Source organism: Pecten maximus, chromosome 6 (genome assembly GCF_902652985.1).
Source record: "Pecten maximus chromosome 6, xPecMax1.1, whole genome shotgun sequence".
Lineage (NCBI taxonomy): Eukaryota > Metazoa > Mollusca > Bivalvia > Pectinida > Pectinidae > Pecten > Pecten maximus.
In genome coordinates, this window is record NC_047020.1 from 38,333,801 (window position 1) to 38,355,946 (window position 22,146).

Sequence of the window (22,146 nt, forward strand, 5' to 3'; positions counted from 1 at the left end):
ATCTTATTTGACCAGTGTTGTGTATGCTTAACGACGTTGATACAACAAGCCATTGCAGGAATTACGTAATATTGCGTTCACTTGGTGCAACCGGAAAACAGAACAAAATTCTGAGACATACCTGATGGTATGACTAACGTATCTAAGTAAGAAAAACCTATGCCACGCTCTCAAAAAAATTAACAATAGCCATTGTTTCAAAAATTATTTCCAATATAACTTGTAAATGAGATCATCTCCAATGGTTACTCGTGTAGTTTGAAATATCGATATTTTCTGTTTATAATGTGTTAACAACAACTGGAGGAATAATATACTGATTTTTCTTTGTTGAGTATTTCTTATTAAACAAACTAGTTTGGGTACCTCGTGGTGTCATCGTTACCACCCTAGTTCACATAGTACATTGCCTGGGTTTGACTCAGATTAACATGATGGATGTCGTTATAAATCAGAAGGCGCTTATTTTTCCGGAACTCCAGGTCTCATTTAAATTTTACTTGTATTTTCTCAATAGTATGCACGTGATTTTGTATCTTGTTTTTAATTTGTCCGTATTATATTGATTTTTAATAGAATTTCAGATATTCTCTTCTTGTGTTCCGAAAACAATAACGATTCATTTACAAAACTGTATGTCCTTTTCATGACATGAAAATAATATTGATTAAAATTTTCCATTTTCATCAGAAAATGTATTATTGAGTTGATGTGGAATTGTAGTTGATATAACATGACTGAAGTTACACTTTATAACGCAATTAACAGCATGTGTTCTCGCAGTTGAAAAGAGACGCACAACATAGCAATGCAGCATACATCACTAAGCTTACTGCCAAAACTTACATGATAGAAAGTTGATCATAAAATGGGTTGGGATGGATGTATTAGTTATAATGACTGGGATTATCCTTACCGGAAGTATTGTAGAGTCAAATGAATGAATATGGCTTCGGGGTGTAATTACCTTAATCCGACATATCTATCATCGGAGTAAACGATCAAATGTCAGCTGTAACGTAGTTTAGAGCCCGGCGTTACTTATTCCGGATATATATACATTTTTTTCGTCAATTAGCAATTGAAAAGTGGCAATCTCCTCACACTTACCAAAGTGCTATGGCAGATGGTAGAATGGCCGTATTTTCATGATATCTTCAGGACGCTTTTATCGATATAAAAGCTAAAAATAACCTAAAGAAAGTAATAACATATTGTCATGTTTAGTAATCATTATAGAAAACCGCTTCCCTGCCTCAGGTTATCTTACGAACTCTAAAAACAGTACAGTATACACAGGTATATCTTAAGTCTCTTGATTTTCCCTGAATTATACGGTATTAGCACGGACTTAGATAGATGTACATTGTAGTTGTCTGAGGCTGGGTAACCCGCCAAATTTTCGAACGGGACTAGTGCTCGAAGTGGAACATGCTTTTTATATTCGTTTCGTGTTCCATATATCGACCGAGTTGTCGTTCCTTTTATCATATTAAAGACTTTTCTATCGAAGATAATATAGCTCTGCAACAGGCGATCGCTTTGTGTAGGCAAAATATCGAGCGGATGAATCGTAAAAGCAGGATACAAATCACCTCCAGTAAACACCATGGTACGAAAACTTCACAGGCGTATTTGACATGATTTTAAAGGAATAATTTAATCACGTACAGATATTAGTGTACATTTGAGCAGATAAGTCGGAAAAGCAGATTACGAATCGCGTCTAAGTAAGCATCGTTGCCTACCCCTCTAAGATTTTGGCAATAAATTCCTTTTAAGGAGTTGAACATCTGTCAATATTTGCTTCACATTTTCTCCTAAGTGTACATGTGAACTGACCATGAAATCCCGAACTGTAGACGGTCCCCAAATATTGCTTGAAGGTCTCAAACACCCTTCATTACAACGGTAGCTGCAGCTTTGTACTTGTTCTTGTAGATTGTCGGAAGTTGTTGGTTTCTGCTTAAGTTCCTCCACTGATTTGTGATGCTTTAGTTCTGATTCTAAGTATTCTACAAGATTGCGTAGCTGTTCACTCTGATCAGTCGATTCCTTTTGCAGATCTTTAACGCTCTCTAGCGTTGTTTCTGTTGTTTTCTAGAAAATACATTAAACAACATACAACAAAATATACCTGGAAGTGTTTTATACATAATAAATATATGAGCTAACTAATTGTTTTAAGCCAGACACTTGAAATTGTATTATCGTGTACGTAGGGAGAGAAGGGACTGATATAGAAACAATGATGTCTGCAGTGTTCCGGAACTACAGTGTATGTCTAGAACCTCTATAACACATAGCTGACATATTCTACTCTTTAATATAGCCATGAATATAGTCAGACACATGTTTAATAAACAATTGATCACAATTTTGTCTGTGATGAGATAATTTTCCCATGTGCTACTACATCTATTCACGTTATTATATGTGTATCCTGGCCGATAATCAATGTTTGCAGTGATAACTTGATATCAGTGGTCCGGGTTGTCAGATATCATAGAATCACCATGCATATATAATGCATATGTAGCATTTATAATAGGGTACATTTTACCTCATAACACACTAGAAAATAAAGAAAGAGCATGAAATAAGTACCTACATGTATCTGAAATCTTGAATCCATTTTGAAGGCAAAAGGACGTAAGATCTCATTCAACCTTTTAATAACTTGTTTTTCTCACCTTGATATCTTCATACTTTTCACATAGGCCATCCAGGATAAAGCATACGTCTGCCAAATTCTGCTTGACGTCATGGTTTGTTGTTCCTACCTGAACATTCTTGCACCTCAAAATTTTTACGTATCGAGGACTTCGCACTATATCACCAAGGATTTTAGTTACTTCATTCAATGTTTCAATAGTGTTACACTGGCTAGTTAAAACAATATTATCTGTCCTTAGCATTTCATCTTCTCTTCGCGAAATCTCTATTTCTCTTCTGGAGATTTCTTTTTCCCTATCTTCCAATGCACATCTTGGTACCTCATTCGGTGCAGAGAGTGGTCCAATACCATCCTCTTCTTCTGTGTTTGTGTTGATTACCTTAGTAATCCCAGACGGCTCACTATTGCCTTCCTCGTTCAATTTATCTGAAGAATTTTCAGTCATTGTCGGAAGACAATTACGAAAATCAAAACTGTCATATTCAGGTGCCGCTAGGCTGACTGATTCCTGTTGTAGTTCGTTATCATTTCTGCTACCTTGATCACACTCGGGAACATCAACATTGGATACTTCTTTGCTTAGATCAACACCGTTTGTTGATGAATGAGAAATCTTGTACTGTTGTGTTTTTCTTTTCTTGAAAATCTTGGTTAATCTTTGTCTTAGTGTGGAAGAATCATTTGTCTCACTCTGAGTTTTCCGAAACGCTTTCTTCCGCCGAATATTGGATACAGATTGCCCGGAACCCATATCAGTCTTTTTTTTTCTTTTATCCCTAAAACAGAAATACTTACAATCAATTGTTTTCTTCTAAATTCTATTCGTATGTATCGGGTACGGAATTTATTCTGAATGGATTGTACTGGTTGAAAAAAAAAACGTATAAAAAAATTATAATGTAAAGCAAAACATCCATTATTCAATACATTTACAAATGTCCTTATTTGATCTAAAAAAACGATAAGTACAGGTATATAATCTTCACCGATATACCTCGGGGACTAAAATGATAAGTCTGTAACTTCAAGGGATTGTAAAGAAGGCTCACACAATTTTGACCACCATTCAGTACGATTTTACATACAATCAAGTTGTACTATCTCTTGCATTGAATCAGGTTGATCTCCAGGTTCGGAGATAAAAGATATCCTGACATTGTTCGACTTATATGTGGACGTTCTTCTGCAGATTCGACGCTTTACTTACAAGCTTCGATGTAGGAAACCTGATCCGCTACCTCACTGGGGTCATTCCTCGTATCCCAATATAAATCTCATATAGTGGTACGTATCACAATATATTTTTCCATATAGTGGTGCATATCCTGATATAATATTCAGGTAGTGGAACATTTCTTACCTGAGGTGAATATTTCTAAAAATCCAATCAGTGTGATGATCAGCCTTTCTAGTATCCAGTACATTAGTTGCTGCCTATGATTTATCATAGACTATATTGACAATTATCATTTACATCACGTGAGATAACTGTTTTAGATATCGTGTTATCATGCCCTGAATTAGCTATCATATTGAGATAACTTTTTACAGGTTTATCCATAGCAGAATTTATGTAACAGGTGTTAATACATTGATGACAAATACAGTTGCTGATAAACACGTTTAATAAGAGATAGCTAAATAACGTTGACTGAAAAGTTAGAAAAAATAATTTACTACTTTACATTCTGTTCAGTCCTTAGCACTTAGTGTAAAAAATGAAACATTTAGGGTAAACTAACCAAAGATATCAAGAAGATATATCAGAGTCATTCATTATTTTTATATTAAAAATATTGTAATATTATTATGATGCAACTTGATGTGTTGTATTTTGCCCTGACGTCAATGAATTATTGCCAGCATATGAAATCTGTCATATGTTTGTTGTGTACACGATATGTGTATAGTACACAGCCAGTGAAAGATTATAACTCACCTCTATCAATCTCAACACGATATCATTCATTCTGAAATACATTTGACGGGAATTGGTTCATTAGAGATATTTGATAAGAACTTTGTTGTATATTGTATATATTTTTGAAGTTTAGCTTACAATAATAAATTTGAAAACAAGTCTTCACATTTCCGGAATTCGTTAAAGAACAACTATGAAAGACTCAGGAGTCGGGTTAACAATATTTTTAAATTCCGCTTAATGTCAATTTTATCCAAAACATTCAAGGGAAGATAACGATAGTTTGAGAATGCTGTTGTATGGAATACTAATAGGTTAAGTTTTGACGTGTGAATAAAACATTTGTTTGAAAAATATCTTTTGTGTGCGTCTGTTTTTTTGTGTGTGTTTTTTATATCATACCATGAACAACGAACTGTTTTGTGTGGTTAAAAATATTTTATTACAGATAATGCTGCTTTTCGACCCCACCGCAGTCAGTTAGTATTTCATAAGATGGCGATACACAAATTTCTATACTTAAGATTAAAAGCTTCATCAGTTCCCAAACATAAAGATATATAACGTGTAAAATATTCTGGTTATAGATATATGTAGTTATTATCACATTAAATAGAAATTCTTCATAAATGTGTAAGAGTGACTTCCCTTTAACCTTATGTAATGACGAGTACTGGGTAGATGCTAGTATGCATCTTATCAATGGTTAATGTATAATACAGTGTCCTTATATTGGTGATTGGACAATAAGTGGTTACACACCCTTGGGCGACCGGAGCTAGATTCCAGGGTCGAACGGGAAAAGGTATGGGGGACCCAGTACGCCTGTTTCCTCCCACAGTAAGACACCTTGCACACCATCCGGGTCAACAAGTGTGATTTATATAAGCTGATAATACTTGTTTTACAGTTGAAAATGAATACAGTTTATATTCAACATTCCATTCCGAACATTTGATAAGCAATTTAATGTGTATTAGAATGAAATTGATATTTAGCGTCAATCACATAATTTAGCTATACATTTTCAATTTATTGTAGTAATCTGGTAATCAAATAATTCTTGTATTCAAATAAATCCCCCAGTTCACACCTGGTCTGCCATTATTGTGCTTTCTTCAGCTCTGGTGAAAATTTCATTTCTATCAAATCGAATTCCAGTAATTCTCACACTTGTGTATGTCTTTGTCGTGTTTTGATTGCCACATTACAGTTTAATGTTTCAGATTGAGACAAAAGTTTGGTTAGTAACTGAACATCTGTCAATACTTGTTTCATATCCTTACCCAATGCCACTTGTGAACTGACAACAAAGTCATGAACATTGGATGGTCCCCAGATATTGTTAGATGGTTTTGAAGGTGCTGAGAGATACGTGTTACATATTTGCCCTTGCTCTTGTACATTGTTGGAAGGTGTTGGTATCTGATGTAGTCCCTCTGCTACTGTGTGATGCCTTAGTTTTGATTCTAAGAAATCTTCCAGGTTATGTAACTGTTCTCTATGATCAGTCGATTCCTTTTGCAGATCTTTAACGCTCTCTAGAGTTTTTTCTGTGGTATTCTGCAAATGAAGATTAATATTATGAACAGAAATAGAAATAACGATACTGATTTTATAATTCAATCAAATGTTCGAAATGTTATAAACTTTTCAAAAATAATGAATTATTTATTAGTAACATAATAATATTTTAAGTGAAAATTATAAATTTATTCAATTAAAGTATAATAATTTTATATTTTTTACAATATTTTATTCGTTTATTGTTTTCTCACCTTGATATCTTCATACTTTTCACACAGACTATCCAGTATATTGCACACGGATTCCAAATTCTGTTTGACATCCTCGTCTCCAGTTCCTATCTTAATACTTTTGCACTGCGATATGTTTACATATCGAGGATTTTGTGCAATATTGCCAATTATTCTAGCCACTTCATTCAGTGTTTCAATAGTGTTCTGTTGGCTTGTTAAAACCTCCTTTTCTCTCCTTGAGATTTCATCTTCTTTTCGAGAAAGTTCTTCTTCCCTCCTAGATATTTCCTGCAATCTCTCCTCTAGTTTAGATTTATGCTCCTCGGTCTCTAACTGACATTCTTCACGATGTTGCGTTTCGATACACTCCTCCACCGGACTGTTGCTTTTGACGTGGATAACTCGAGGTGATAGCTTATCGTCCACAACCTCTTTCTCGGCCGATCTATCTGAATTTTTATCCATCATTAAATGTCGCCTGGCAAAATCTTCAGTTGTTTCTGGAAAGACTGCTGTATTGTCATTTTTTGTTCGGTTTTCAAAGTCAGAAATGTCAGTACAGGAACCGTCTATGTCCATGAAAGCATTGCCATCGTCGCCTGATTTTGAATGAGAAAACTTGTACTGTTTTGAATCCTTCTTTCTGAATAAATTTGTAAGTCGCTGTTTAAAAGTGATATTATTATTTTGTTTTTGTTCTACAGTGCTGTCTGCATCTCTTATTTCACTGCGACGCTTTTCAAATAGTTTAAACGGTTTTTTCTTCGTTTTCTTTTTATCCCTTGGTATGCTCTCCCTATAGTCATCACTGACGTCATCACCACTAACACAGGAAAAAGAACTTGAACGTTTTGTAGAAGTGAGACTTGCGGATGAGTTGATCGATACTTTCAGCTGATGAATGCTGGGTTTGCTATCAGCCATTTCCTTGTGTGCTATTAATGAAACAAAGATCGTGAACTATTTAATTTTCATTGTTTCTCTATGCATAATTTTCATTGCCTATAATTACTTCTGAGTTCATTTTTCAGTGGAATTTCTGTTAACATGCAACCAAAATTAATTAAAATATTCTAACGTGGAATTATCCTGGTGAAACAAATATTATAGCATTATGACGTGAATAATATCTGAAACGACATATATTTAGATTTTGATTTAGTACTAAATTTAAAATTTGCTATAAAGGTAAATTAGAATTAATCATATATTGTTGCTCTTCTAAGATTCGTCAGCGATGCAAGAAGTCAAAAGTATAAAAGGCCAAAACTAATTTGGTTACAAATAAAAAAAAAATCAAATATTGCTTAAGAATGAAGTGCCGTAACCTCTTTTTTTATCAATTTGGATATTTTAGATTTTATCAGAACTATGTACAGATTCTTAACTAGTGTCCCTGCTCAATCAGGCGTGGTGTGCAACAAACATCTAGGACTTAGTCCATCAGCAGAAATTAGCATCTAGCAACTTCAAATGGCTGTGCTAACCACACAATTGAAAATAAATATATGGGACTAAGTCAATCAGCAGAAATTAGCATCCAGCAACTTCAAATGGCTATGCTAACCACACAATTGAAAATAAATATCTGGGACTTAGTCAATCAGCAGAAATTAGCATCTAGCAACTTAAAATTCCTGTGCTAACCACGCAATTGAAAATAAATATATGGGACTAAATCAATCAGCAGAAATTAGCATCTAGCAACTTCAAATGGCTCTGCTAACCACACAATTGAAAATAAATATCTGGGACTTAGTCCATCAGCAGAAATTAGCATCCAGCAACTTCAAATGGCTGTGCTAACCACACAATTGAAAATAAATATATAGGACTAAATCAATCAGCAGAAATTAGCATCTAGCAACTTAAAATGGCTCTGCTAACCACACAATTGAAAATAAATATATGGAACTAAGTCAATCAGCAGAAATTAGCATCCAGCAACTTCAAATGGCTGTGCTAACCACGCAATTGAAAATAAATATATGGGACTAAATCAATCAGCAGAAATTAGCATCTAGCAACTTCAAATGGCTCTGCTAACCACACAATTGAAAATAAATATCTGGGACTTAGTCCATCAGCAGAAATTAGCATCCAGCAACTTCAAATGGCTATGCTAACCACGCAATTGAAAATAAATATATGGGACTTAGTCAATCAGCAGAAATAAGCATCCAGCAACTTCAAATGGCTATGCTAACCACGCAATTGAAAATAAATATATTGGACTAAGTAAATCAACAGAAACTAGCATCCAGCAATTTCAAATGACTGTACATGTACTCATAACAAAGCAGAAAATAAACATTTGGGACTAAGTCCATCGGTGGGTTTACCCCGGGTACTCTGGTTTCCTCCCACAGTAAGACCCCTCGCGCACTTCCATCCGGTCCAACAAGCGGGATTGATATAAGTTAATATAACTTGTTTCTCAATTGTTGTAAAATAGATAAAGTTTACATTTTTTAAGTCATTCAGTTGAAATTAGCATTCAGCAACTTCAGACTGTACTAACCACACAGTTGAAAACAAATTTCAGAGGCTAAAGGTCCATCAGCAGTGATGCAAATTCAACAAATTCAAAGGGTTGAACAAACCACACACAGTTGAAAAGGCAGTCTTAACCGTTTCGCTGTAGACCACTTGTTCTTTTCCTAGTATCCTATTTACATTTCTTTTAGTGGTATATCTTTAGCACTTGTCTTTGTATGATGTGTACTTTATATCACAAACACTATAAATAGACTAATAAGGACTCCGGTTTCTAAAGGTATAGAGGATAGCTATCAGTGTCTTCAGTAATGCGAAATATATTTCACGAGTGGGGCTAATATTTTGATATTTTTCACGAGTACGCAGCACGAGTGAAAAATATCAAAATATTAGCGACACGAGTGAAATATATTTTGTATTACTGACGACACTGTTAGATATTCTGTTCATTACATTTTTCTTCAAAGGAAAACCTACCCCGTATGCTAACTAGGCCTACAGTTCCCTAAAAAAAGTAGTTCCCCCTGTCCAGGTGCTGACATATATGTCGGGCTTTCTAATTGGTCAATTATTTTGGTATTTTCTAATCATTAATTTGATTGGTCAAATCAGCAAATAGGTTTATAGAATGAATATTTTTTGATATTTCACTGGTAAAAATGTAATAAAATCTGATATATATGTACATGTGCTAGTTATGCAATTAAATGTTCATGGTGTCCGGGATTACAAGGTATTTCCGTGGCTGCTATGAAATACCACGGGGATTTCATGTATTTACATCAAACATTTGTTTGCATATCTCTTTGTTTATTTATATATAATTAATTATACATGTAGTACATTAATTTGATTTTAGTTTGACAAATATACTTGCTTGTAAATCAGAAAAGTGATACAAGTGTCTTTGGATTTTTTTTTCGATACATGTATTTTTTGTTTTTAAACAGAAAGAAGCCAACTCTAGACTGCGTGTGCCTATTTTAATCACGATTTTCTTAATAAAGATATTACGTATCGGCACGGTCGAGCAGGTTTTGAAACTCATCAAAACAAAGGCACTGACTGAGTTCCTTTGTACTGCACTGCAAATACCTTCCGGATTCCGATCTCTATATTTTTGGATTGGAATACCACATTCCAAATTTAGATACAGATACCAAAAATAGATTTTCATACTTGTGTGCCATCTGGGATGTTTATAAAGGATACTTTGAAATGTACAACGCTGATATGGCGAACATAGCTGTAGAAAGCAGTGATGTAGAAGAATAATTCCTTCGGTATAACACAAGTCTAAATCTTTTCGTTCTTTTTTCCCTTCCATTTAAATTAGTCTCATTGTTTAATTCCAACATTGAATATATGATGGAAAAATAACCAATTTTACAAAATGAAAACGTGTTATTATGTGAAATCAACAGATTGCAAGAAAATAGTTCATGGAGTTTTTGCATACTTACCTAAGTCAATATTCCTATAGACCTATTAACGTGAAGTCGCCATGTTGGATTTTTAGAGTCACCTGCCCCTTAATCGGTGTAACGACACTTCCGGTTTTTATAACTCGAAAATAGTAGATCCGAGAGCTAAGTGCAATGTTCAATCATTTAAAAATGTTTACATTGTTTCAATTGTGGGTGGTGAACAGGTATCTTTGCAGTGTTACGTACATATGCATTGTGTTTTACGAGTTGTATAAGCTACCTTTAGGGTCCGTGATTTTAGCTGGTGTGCCACGTGTTACTACATGTATGTAGCTTCCTGGAATATTTTCTTACGTGTATCAAAGCATGCTATATATATATATATATATCTGCCGACATTTGCCGATTGAAAATCTAATGGAAAGATGTGTGCATGTCTCTGGTTAATTCCAAATGAGTTACTGGAGAAATATTTTGATTTTACTGTACGATAATAACTACTAACTACTTTCTTAATAAGAGGTATTTCTAGTCAAAAAGTTTTCAAATAAAGATCTTCAAAATCATAAAGAAAATCAGACATTTTTGCATTAAACATAATCTACAGTTGCAGAAGGAAGTATAAGATGTGATATATAAGGTTACCTTACAGAGTTCAACACTTATTTCCCTTGAGCCATAGAGCAGTTTATCTTGAGAAATCTATTATTTTGTCTTGTCTTATTATAAACATAATGTAATTAACATGAGTTATTATGAAATATTAAACAATATACACACTACACGTAACTAATGTGCTAACCCTTATTCCTTTGGCCCCTACACCAGACTTAGACATTCTGACAAACCTAACACACACATCTGTCAAAATGTTTAAGTCTGCTGTCATGGTGAGAGTAAACAAACTGTTATAGCGTATTCAACACAATAGCAAACACTATTCGATAAAAAAAATATATTAAACAAGATGTCCATCCTGTTAAAAGGGCACCTTTAAACATTTTCTAGTTTTTTTTGTGTTTGTTTGGTATTTCTTGTAGTTGAGTTTACATATAATTGTTTATGTACTTAACTCCATAATCGAATAAAGTTTATGTTACATGTGATTCGGTTTATTGAATATGTAAATACAAAATAATAAAACCAGTAATGATAATTATCTTATTTTATGACATATACTGATGCAAGACACGGAATTGATAACAGTGCACATTTAAGTTTCGCTTTTCTAGTTGAGAATGGATTTTGACCAGATGATGTCAATCTGGTTTTTTTGTCACCACTTACAGTGCACAAGTGCTTTGTGGCTGATCGATTTTTCTTTATTTGTAATAATTTTTCATATATGGAGATAAGTTCATTTAATTCATTTTGAATGTGTTAATGCCAGACAATTATCGGAAAACAAATCATATTGTGGTATTTTGTTTAAAGTTCTTCCAAGTAGTACTTTGACCCTCGGGAATGATTTTCTGTTTTTCCTTGGCATAGAACTAAGAAAGTTATGGTCTGTTGCTTCTCTTTTGAAGTTGAGAATGCTTATCCTTTCAGAGCTTAATTTTCATTTTCATTTTATTTACGTTATTAGGGGCCGCGGTGGCCGAGTGGTTAAGGTGTCCCGACTCTTTATCACTAGCTCTCCATCTCTGGGTTGCGAGCTCGAAACCTTCGTGGGGCAGTTGCCATGTACTGACTGTAGGCCGGTGGCTTTCCTCCACCTCCAAACTTGGCACGTCCTTAAATGACCTTAGTTGTTAGTAGGACGTTAAACAAAATAAATCAAAATTTACTTTAGTGGTGAAGGTTTGTTCTCTTTAGTACAGACATTGCGATCTACTTCCGTCCCATAAGTTTGACTGAGATGTCTGGGTGGTGCATATCATGAGCCTAAGGTCTTTTTGGTCAAGATCAAGTCAATTGTGAATATCTTAAAAAATAGTTAACATTTTGGTATGACATTATGAAGCACAGTTGCTTGGAATCTGGTCGAAACATAAAACAAATCATAGGAGGTTGTTTTGTTTTTTACTTCAACATAGATCTTCTAATCCCCATGAACAATACGTTGGACTTCCTACAGAGCAGTTGGCTGGTTTTCCCAAATCACAGCTGTTCCAATACGAAAGAAGTTGGATTAGAGCCATTCCAGACATTTCTCCATTGAAATACCTTGACATAATTAAAAATATTTTCACATATATTTTCTTCATATTTGGTATGTGTTTTTGGAGCATCCTCTGAAGTTCGCCTTGTTAAACGTTTATATAGGTTAAAATTGTATGTCCATTTGTATGCTCAATGATAACGGCTTTGAATCAGTCATCGAGTTTAAAATGTTTCAGATATTTAGCTTGCAAATCCAAAGTATGACGATTAAGTAATGTCATAATTGGCCCAGTTAATGTTCACATCAATGAAATATTAGCAAAAATTGTTCATGAAATATAACTATTAGCTTAATTTTATATCGGTAATATGATTATTACATATACTCTAAATGGTCAGACACATAGTGGGGCGCAATGTTCTAGTTACTTATAATAAATAGAGACTAGCACAACAAATTACCTAATCAGATATATCAGATAGTTATATACGTCTCTGTTTCATTTTCTCTTAACACAATAACACCATGAAAAAGATCTGGTGAGTAATTCAAGGGTGGGGTGGGGCGGGGTTGGGCATTTCACTTTACATGTGAGTGGGCATGGTAAAGTGAAGTACATGTATTTTACTATTTTCTGTTAAATTTACTTTTTTCAACATTTTTTTAAAAGATTTTCATTCCTCTAAATACAATAACTTTAAAAAAATGTCAAGGGTGAGGAAATTTAGGGTGGGGCGCGACGCTTCACTTTACCATGGCCATGGTTAATCCAAGCTGTCATATTGACAATGCATGTATATGAATTGATAAAAAAAATACTCACCTCACTAAAACTCATATACATGTACATTAAAAACTCATGTTATAACACACGTGTGTGACCCATTATACATCTTGTTTACTCGACTATGTCTTGTTGATAAAGAATAAAGGCTGGTCTGGCAAAATTATGAATGACATTTGATAATCAAAAATATGACAATCATTGTTTTGTTATCTAAAAACTTTAAAAATATCAATTTAATCGTGAAACAGAACATATATGCCTACCTGTCTATTTTGTTATCACACAATAGTGCAGTTCGTCACGACCTGTCTTACTAACCCACTAACCTGTGTTTACCACTAATCTATACGTGTAAACAACGCTTGTCTTTTAAAGAACGTATAACAGTTGTTAGCATTTTATTTTAGACGTAATTTTATTTAATCCCTTTATTTACAATGTAGATATATTGTTCTATTTGAGAGTCCCCATTTGTCATGCTGGTGTACTTGGATTTTGGCCCAACGTCTGGGTCAGTATGTCCAGTATATACTAAACACGGACTGAACGGAAATGGTGTCAGAATCCAAAATACTTTAACAATAACATGACTACCAAGTAGAATAAAAGTTTCATTAGTCTGTCCTATTTTTTCCCCAGTTAAACATTTTTCTACCGCAATACCCTGTGTTATTCAACTCTCAGACCATCAGTTAATCATTACAGCCGTTAATTAACCATCTGTTTATACCACACGTGGTATAAACTCTGTACACATTTTGATTGGGTAACAAGGTGAACTTTGACCCAAGCTGCAATTGTTATTGACGTCATCAATAATCGAATGACGTCACATCACCGGGTCCCGGACGTCACCGGTACACTTTATTTGCATACGCGAAATTATACTTGGCCACGTTTCCTTTTGATTCAAGCCGATATTATTGTGGTAGAAACAGGTCACACGACTCGAAATTGTTGGATATGGAATTTATTTCACACTCGTAAGTTATTTTTTAAAACTTGCAAAAAACACTCGCTAAAGCTCGTGTCTTTTGTAACTTTTAAAAAATAACTTACTCGTGTGAAATAAATTCCATATCCAACAACCACTCGTTGTGTAACCTCTATTTCTACCACAATACCCTGTGTTATTCAACTCTCAGACCATCAGTTAATCATTACAGCTGTTGATTAACAATCTGTTCATACCACACGTGGTATAAACTCTGTACGCATTTTGATTGGCTAACACGGTGAAATTTGACCCAAGCTGCAATTGTTATTGACGTCATCAATAATCGAATGACGTCACATCACCGGGTCTCGGGCGTCACCAGTACACTTTATTTGCATACGCGAAGTTATACTTGGCCACGTTTCCCTTTGATTCAAGCCGATATTATTGTGGTAGAAACAGGTCACACGAATCGTGATTGTTGGATATATGGAATTTATTTCACACTTGTAAGTTATTTTTTTAAAGTTGCAAAAAACACTCGCTAAAGCTCGTGTCTTTTGTAACTTTTAAAAAATAACTTACTCCTGTGAAATAAATTCGATATCCAACAACCACTCGTTGTGTAACCTCTATATATATAAAGGGAGAGGTAAGAAAAAGACTGCAGTCAAACATTCAAAGCAAATGAAAGGAAATTTCCATTTGAATATTTTCTATAATAAGACATTACACCACTCTCAGAAAATACCATAACCCCAATATATTACCATAGCCCACAGAAACTAGCATAACCCAATATACCACCATAACATTCAGAAACTGTTATAGCCCACACAAACTACAATAACCCCAATATACTACCATAGCCCATACAAACCACAGTAAACCCCTGAAACTACTATAATCACAATATACTACCATAACCCCGCGAAAATACCATAACCCACAAATACTTCAATAATCCTCAGAAACTACCATAACCCTAGACACTATGACACACCCTAAACCTCAAATACACGCAATAAAAATAATTCAATCATCCACCGAAATAATTGCAAACGGTATGTACTACAAATAGTAACGGTACATATAGTGGATGATTTCACACTGTTAAACCAAATCCATGTATTACTGAGACAATAATATTGGTATCACCTGAACCTACATCCAACAATCGTGTTCCTAAACTAAACTATGAATGTAATTAACAAAACGTTTCCGAGTACTCCTTGTCACATGATTCATGTCACGTCCGTCCCCCCCCCCCCACCCCCACCCCAGCACCCCCCCCCCCAAAAAAAAACAACAACAAAAAAAACAACAAAAAACAAAAAAACAAAAAAAAAAAACAAAAACACAAAGAAACAAAAAAGCAAAACAAAAAATTTAATCCGAAAGCAATTAAGGTCATATTTATGTCGATTTACAAAAGTAAATAAAACGACTGATAATCCCCACTAATACACACATACTATTTAAAAGATGTGTTACAACACACAGACGTCCGTGTGTGACTTTTATCACAATATGTTTACTCACACGTGTCCAGTTGATAAACACTTATCAAGAAAAATTGTGAATGACATACCATCATCTCAAACATGACGATCAAGTTTGCCAACATTTTTTTTAAAAATATTAATAACGAACGCACTTGACTTTAAAAATAACCATAACCCATTTAACTTGTTTTGATTTCAGTTTGAATTTATTTGTTCTCAAAGATTTATAAAACAGGACATGTAAGCCTACCTGTCTATCTTGACGTAAATACAATAAGGCAATGCGACACGGTAACACATGTCATAGCAACCCTGTTATCTCTGTTAGGTCAACTCGTGTATATAAAGCTGATATCGTTTTTGTATAGAGCTACCGATCGACCTAAAGAGGAGATCTCTCTAGCAGAGCGCTATATTACGTCTAGTATTTACCAGGGCTACACATACATAACAAATGTTTAAAATATCACTTTTCTATTAATGATATGATTACAAAAAATACATTTTTTTCTGGTAATATTTCAAATTATCTTTTTATGATTTTATGTTCCGTTTGGTATGCTGTCTTTTAAAATACGAAAATACTGTTCCAGTTTTGAAACTATGAACTATAAAAGCCGTTTCCCTTTCTAAGCTTATCTGACAAGTCAAGAAGAAAATGCAGAAATAATTAAACCTGAAAACAGTACCATATATGTCACGGTGGTCAAACTTTAATAATAGTCTGACCAACGCCTGTAAATGTAAGGTGTATATAGATACTTGCGCTATGTATCATGTATAATGTTTGTACAAGTCCCTGTGTCATATAATGTCCTATATACCTGTGTATATAGTTGTTATGGTGAGAGGTGAGCGCAAGGAATTGGTTGAGTGTGTCACTTTGACCCTGCATTACCCTATATCCGTGCACGTGGAAAACCTTACCGGGGCCTTGCCCAGGTGAGTGCAGCCACAACGCCTATAGACCCTGCACCATACACACGTCCAGTATAAGCCTGTGTGCTTTACGGCCACAGTGCTTCAAGGTAAGTTTATTTAACTTAAAATAATATAAATACATTATTTAATATGTTTTAGCTATTAGATATAGATAAAATGCATTTAACTAATATTTGATATCTTGCCCGTAATATGTTAAAATATTTAACATATGACATACACGTGGTCGGGCTCCATAGGGTCAAAGCTAGTGTAAAGATAATGTATTATAATTGTTAATTGTAAAAGGGTAACTATGAAATAAAATATAATATAATATAAACATATAAAATATACCTAAGTGAATATTTAATGCGTTCAGTATTAAATAATGTAATTGTCGGAATCGTTTACACGTGTCCATATGTATTCTAGGTATTGTTCTTTTTATTTCAGGTCACTGTCTCCGTGTCTGTGTTCATGTTCAATAAACTGTGTTTCATTTGAAAAAAACATTGTTTGTGCATAATTACAAGAAATACCCACATATTCATACTAAAATACTCGTGTGACATATATACAGGTATATTTGTTATTCAAAAAGCACAAACAACTATTCTTGTTAATAATGATAGGATATGATTATGATTAAATTAAGAACATATTGTTTCTATTTTATTGAAAATCGCTAAATTATACCCTGAATGATACTTTACGAGCACGGACTTAGATATTTGTAAGGCCGAGATTAGGTAAATTGCCCAATTCTCGAATGTGACTAGTGCTCGAAGTCGAAAACGCTTTTCATTTTCGATTCTCATCCCGCATATCGACCGACTCTTCCGTTCCTATGATTATAGAGATTTTTTCTATCGGCGATGATTTTGCTCTGGAACAAGCAATCGCTCACTGTAAGCAAAATCTGAGCAGATGAATGGGAACAGCAGGTCATAAATAGCATCTAAGTATACATCGTTGGCTGAATTGAAAGTAGAAACTTTCGAATAATTGTTATTGTGAAATATGTATAGAAATATTTCAAATACAAAAGGGGAAAACACTTCCCATGTATATTTCAAAAGATTTTGGGGAAATAAACAATTCAAATCACATACAGATAGTCGTGTGTATCTGAGCAGATAAGTCAGAAAGGCAGGTCATAAATCGTGTCTAAGTAAGCAACGTTTCTCCCCTTTTAAGATTGAGGCAATAAATTCCTTTTGATTAATTGAACATCTGTCAGTAGTTGCTTCATATTTTGTTCTAAGTATACTTGTGAACTGACCATAAAATCCTGCACTTTAGATGGTTTCCAAATATTGTTTGACGGTCTGCAACACGCTCCGTAACATTGGCTGCAGATTTGTCCTTGCTCTTGTACATTGTTGGAAGGTGTTGGTATCTGATGTGGTTCCTCCGCTTCTGTGTGATGCTTTAGTTTTGATTCTAAGAAATCAGCCAGGTTATGTAACTGTTCACTCTGATCTGTCGATTCCTTTTGTATAGTTTTTACACTTTCTAGAGTTGTTTCTGTCGTATTCTGCAAATAATGATCAAATATTATCAACAGAAATAGAAATGGCGAAACTGATTTTTTTAATTCAATTAAATCTTTGAAATGTTAAAACCTTATTTAAAATAATGAATTATGTATTAATAACGCAATGATATTTTGATTGAAAATTAAAGATCAATTCAATTTTAATGCAGTTGTTGATTTTTCTTAATCTGATTTTAATTTTCATATGTTTTCTACATATATCTCAATCGTGTATTTTTTTTCTCACCTTGATATCTTCATACTTTTCGCACAGACTATCCAGTATAGTGCACACGTATTTCAAATTCTGCTTGACATCCTCGTTCCCAGTTCCTATATGAATGTCCCTGCATCCTGCCATGTTTACATATAGAGGATTTTGAGCAATATTGCCAATTATTTGAGCCACTTCATTCAGTGTTTCAATAGTGTTGTGCTGGCTAGTTAAGACCTCTTTTTCTCTCATTGAGATTTCATCTTCTTTCCGAGAAAGTTCCAATTCCCTCCTTGATATTTCCTTCAACTTTTCTTCCAGTTCAGATCTAGATTCCTCTGTCTCTAAATGACATGTTACACGAGGTTGTGTTTTGATATCCTCTTCCAGCGGACTGTTACTTTTAACATTGATAACTCGAGGTGATACGTTATAAGCCGTAGCGTCTATATCGGCCGATCTATCTGAATGTTTAGCTACCATCAAATTTCGCCCTGGAAGATCACAGTTGTCATCTCCAGTTGTCTCTCTGAAGACTGTTCTTATGTCATCATTTGCAATGTCTTCGTCAAAGTCAGTTCTGCTAGCACGCGAACCGTCTCTGTTCATGATAGCATTGGCATTGTCGCCTGGTGTTGAATGAGAGAACTGTTTTGGTTTCGTCTTTTTAAATAAATTGCTAAGTCGTTTGAAGATAGAAGAATCATTTTGCATTCTTTCTCCGGTGTTTTCTTCAGTTCTGATTTGACTGTGACGCTTTTGAAGTGTTTTAAGCCGTTTTTTCTTTGTCTTCTTTTTAACGCTTGGTATCTGCTTCCTAAAGACATCACTGCTGGTATCACCACTAATACAGGAAAATGAACTAATGGACGAGTTGAGCGATGTTTTTCCCTTTCGTATGCTGGATATACTCTCAGCCATTTTACTGTTGTATAATTACTGAAACAAAAATCGTTAACTATTTTATTTTTTAATGATTTCATATGCATAGTTATAATTGCTTATGATTGTAAATGCAAGTGTGGTCTTTTTGTTTACATTCAACCAATCTTAATGAAAACAATGTATCGTGGAATGTTCCTGCCATCATATCATTATGGCGTAGTTGATCTTAGGAACAGCTTTTAGGTTAATAGTACATTTAGATTTGAATTTAGTTATAAATCAAATATCTGCTGAAAAATAAAAATAGAGTATATTAAATTTGTTTTGCTCTTCTTTGACTCATCTCTGATGCCATAAGTCAAAAGAGTGGAAATTAAGAAAAGGTGAGAGGAATTGGATTTAGTAGCTTATAATACTTTTAAAGTATAAGCAAGGTACGAAGTGCCATTACCTCTTTTTTGACAATATAGATATTGGGCACATAGGCGAATAGTACATTTAGATATGAATTAAGTAATAGATACAATATATACTGAAAAAATAAAATAGGACGTATCATACATCTATGTTATTCTTCTACGACACATCGGAAGATATTAAGAAGGTCCATGATATTGGCTCAGATGTTAATATATAAGATACGTACAAAGTGCCAAAACTTCTTAATTTTAACAATGTAGTCAACTTTGGATATGAGATATTTTAAAAGAACTATGTGCTGATTCCTAAACAGTGTCACTACTCAATCATGCGTGGTGTACATGGTAACAACAAAGTCTACCAGCAGAGCTTATCATCAAGCAACTTGAAAGAACTGTGAAAACCACACAGTGAAAACAACATCTGGGACTAAGTCAATCACCATTTGTAACGTTTTTGTCGTCTGGTTTGAATTCATATAGAATAGCGCGTCACTTTTTCTGTACTCTCGTAGCTAATTTACTAGCCGGCACTTCTATGTTTCGCTTAGTGTAGCTAAATGAGGACTACCTTAATGGATCGCAGGGGCCTGTAGTGTAGTGTACGTTAAAGCATAGTCATATATATATACTGCAAATAATAGTTTGTCTTATATTTCCACTATTTTAGGTCTAATATATCTGAAGAAAAAGGAACACTCTTTTTTTCCCTTTTTTTTTTTTTTTTTTTTAAACTTTTCACTACTCAACAAAGCTTTTCTTATGCCGTGATTCTTACATTCCTAATACAAGTATTGTAGGATGCTTTATGTCGAGGTCCTTAATTAGACTTTCAAGCGTTTCAAGCACATCGATGGGTCATTTCCGTTTCCGTTTATAAGTAACATGTGTTTATATTTTGTGTGTGTATACATATACATTTGTATATGAAAGTCGTTCTGTTCTGTCTGTCATGTTGTTGTCTCACATGTGTGCTCAGCTGTTGTTTTTGTATCCTGTCAGAAGAATCTCTTAATAACCGGATGATCGACCAGTCCCTCCATATCCCCTCTTTCTACATCGATAAAGTTTTCTGGACTACGGTAACTTTCGACCGCAGGCAATTTTCTAAGCATTAAGTTATTGGTTCAGAAATATGTCATAACTTTTATTACTCTAACTTTCGACTAATCCATAGAAGTAGTTATTTAAGGAAAATGCATTATTTTCTGGTTTCACTTATTATACTACATTGTATTGTCTTAAACATTTCTAATATCGAGGAAAGTTACGCAGACACCTACACTTACGCTGACACGTACAGGCTTTGGGGGCCACCTGCCAACATTACTGATTCAGTTTTTATTTATTTTTTTAATTTTCATTAATTTCATTATTATTTGTTTTATTTTGTTTAATTTATTTAAGCGTACAATGAGATGATTCTTCGATTGCTTCCTATATGGAATTAGCATCCCGGGAAGGTGAAGAGGGGACACGGGATATGATCTTTCCATGTTTAAACAATTTGAGAAGAAAATAGTTATGGTTATTTTAGCATTGGGGCTTGGGCACGAATTCTGATTCCATGGTCATCCATATACATGTATTATAGATATAATCAATATTGTACAAACAAATATGAGTATTAGACGTTCTTTGGGGATTCTGACATAAGATATACATGCACAATTATTACAATGAATTCGTACATTTGTAATATGTATTTTTGATAGTATTTATGAAATTCGTGTCAAGCCCTTGTGTGTTATACAAATATTTTCTAGCTACATTTGTAGCAGAATAACTTGACTTGAACCCGGGATCTTACATTATTCACGTGTATAGCCACATAACAAAATATTTTGAGACGGCCCCTGTCTCTGTCGGTGTCCGCGTAGGTGGGTGCATAATTGACAGCTATATTAGAAATGTCTTATGACATTGAGAGTAATCATGGACTATTCGGAATACAAACTTTGTGTATCCGAATCTACCATCTCTTTGAAATTAAATCTTGATTGAAGCTGAGCTAAAAATAATTATATTGTTTGTATAACTGTATCTTACCTTAATCCCTCATATCTGATATTGACAGTCAATAGCAACCATTTAATGTCGCTCCTAATAGGAAAGATATAACAACTGGTCCGGGTGTTAGGGTTTTAGTCCATTATAAATATACTGTTGTAATGAAAAGAAAATGGATTTGGAAAGAAAGTGATAATGTTGAATTACTCTGGTTAGAGGTTTTAACAAATAACCATAAATTCTCATTAGCTGTATCTATAGACCAGATAGCAATATGAGTTACTTGGAAAAGCTAGATGACACATTAACTAGAGCTACTGATAATTCAATAAATGGTATTTACAGGCGATATCAATGTTAATATGCTTGTTTTACCACTAATTTAATCATAATATGCTTGTTTTACCACTAATTTAATCATCTATCAAGTTTTACAAAATAAAAACGTGTTATTTCACATCAAAACGAAATCAACAGTTGACAAGTAGATTCTGTATACTTACTTTCACTAAACAAGTACTTCTACACACTCTTCTG

The 22,146-nt window shown here is 34.1% G+C and overlaps 2 protein-coding genes across 3 annotated transcripts; both read right to left on the minus strand.

Annotated features, from left to right (window-relative positions):
- Nucleotides 1–4,981: 4,981 nt before the first annotated feature.
- LOC117330180 lies at nt 4,982–7,282 on the minus strand. The gene is made up of 2 exons (XM_033888403.1): nt 6,377–7,282; nt 4,982–6,161 (listed from the first exon to the last, which is right to left on the minus strand). Exons 1-2 carry the CDS (start codon nt 7,280–7,282, stop codon nt 5,766–5,768), a joined length of 1,302 nt encoding a protein of 433 aa, XP_033744294.1. The 3' UTR covers nt 4,982–5,765.
- An 8,205-nt stretch (nt 7,283–15,487) lies between these two features.
- On the minus strand, nt 15,488–22,146 carry LOC117329717. Of its 2 annotated transcripts, none has more exons than XM_033887807.1 (3): nt 22,113–22,146; nt 18,329–19,234; nt 15,488–18,081 (listed from the first exon to the last, which is right to left on the minus strand). In XM_033887807.1, the coding sequence occupies exons 2-3, from the start codon at nt 19,214–19,216 to the stop codon at nt 17,737–17,739; spliced, it is 1,233 nt and encodes a 410-aa protein (XP_033743698.1). In that variant the 5' UTR covers nt 19,217–19,234; nt 22,113–22,146; the 3' UTR covers nt 15,488–17,736. The 2 variants fall into 2 exon arrangements, with proteins under 2 accessions (XP_033743698.1, XP_033743697.1); XM_033887806.1 differs by lacking the exon at nt 22,113–22,146 and adding an exon at nt 21,649–21,692.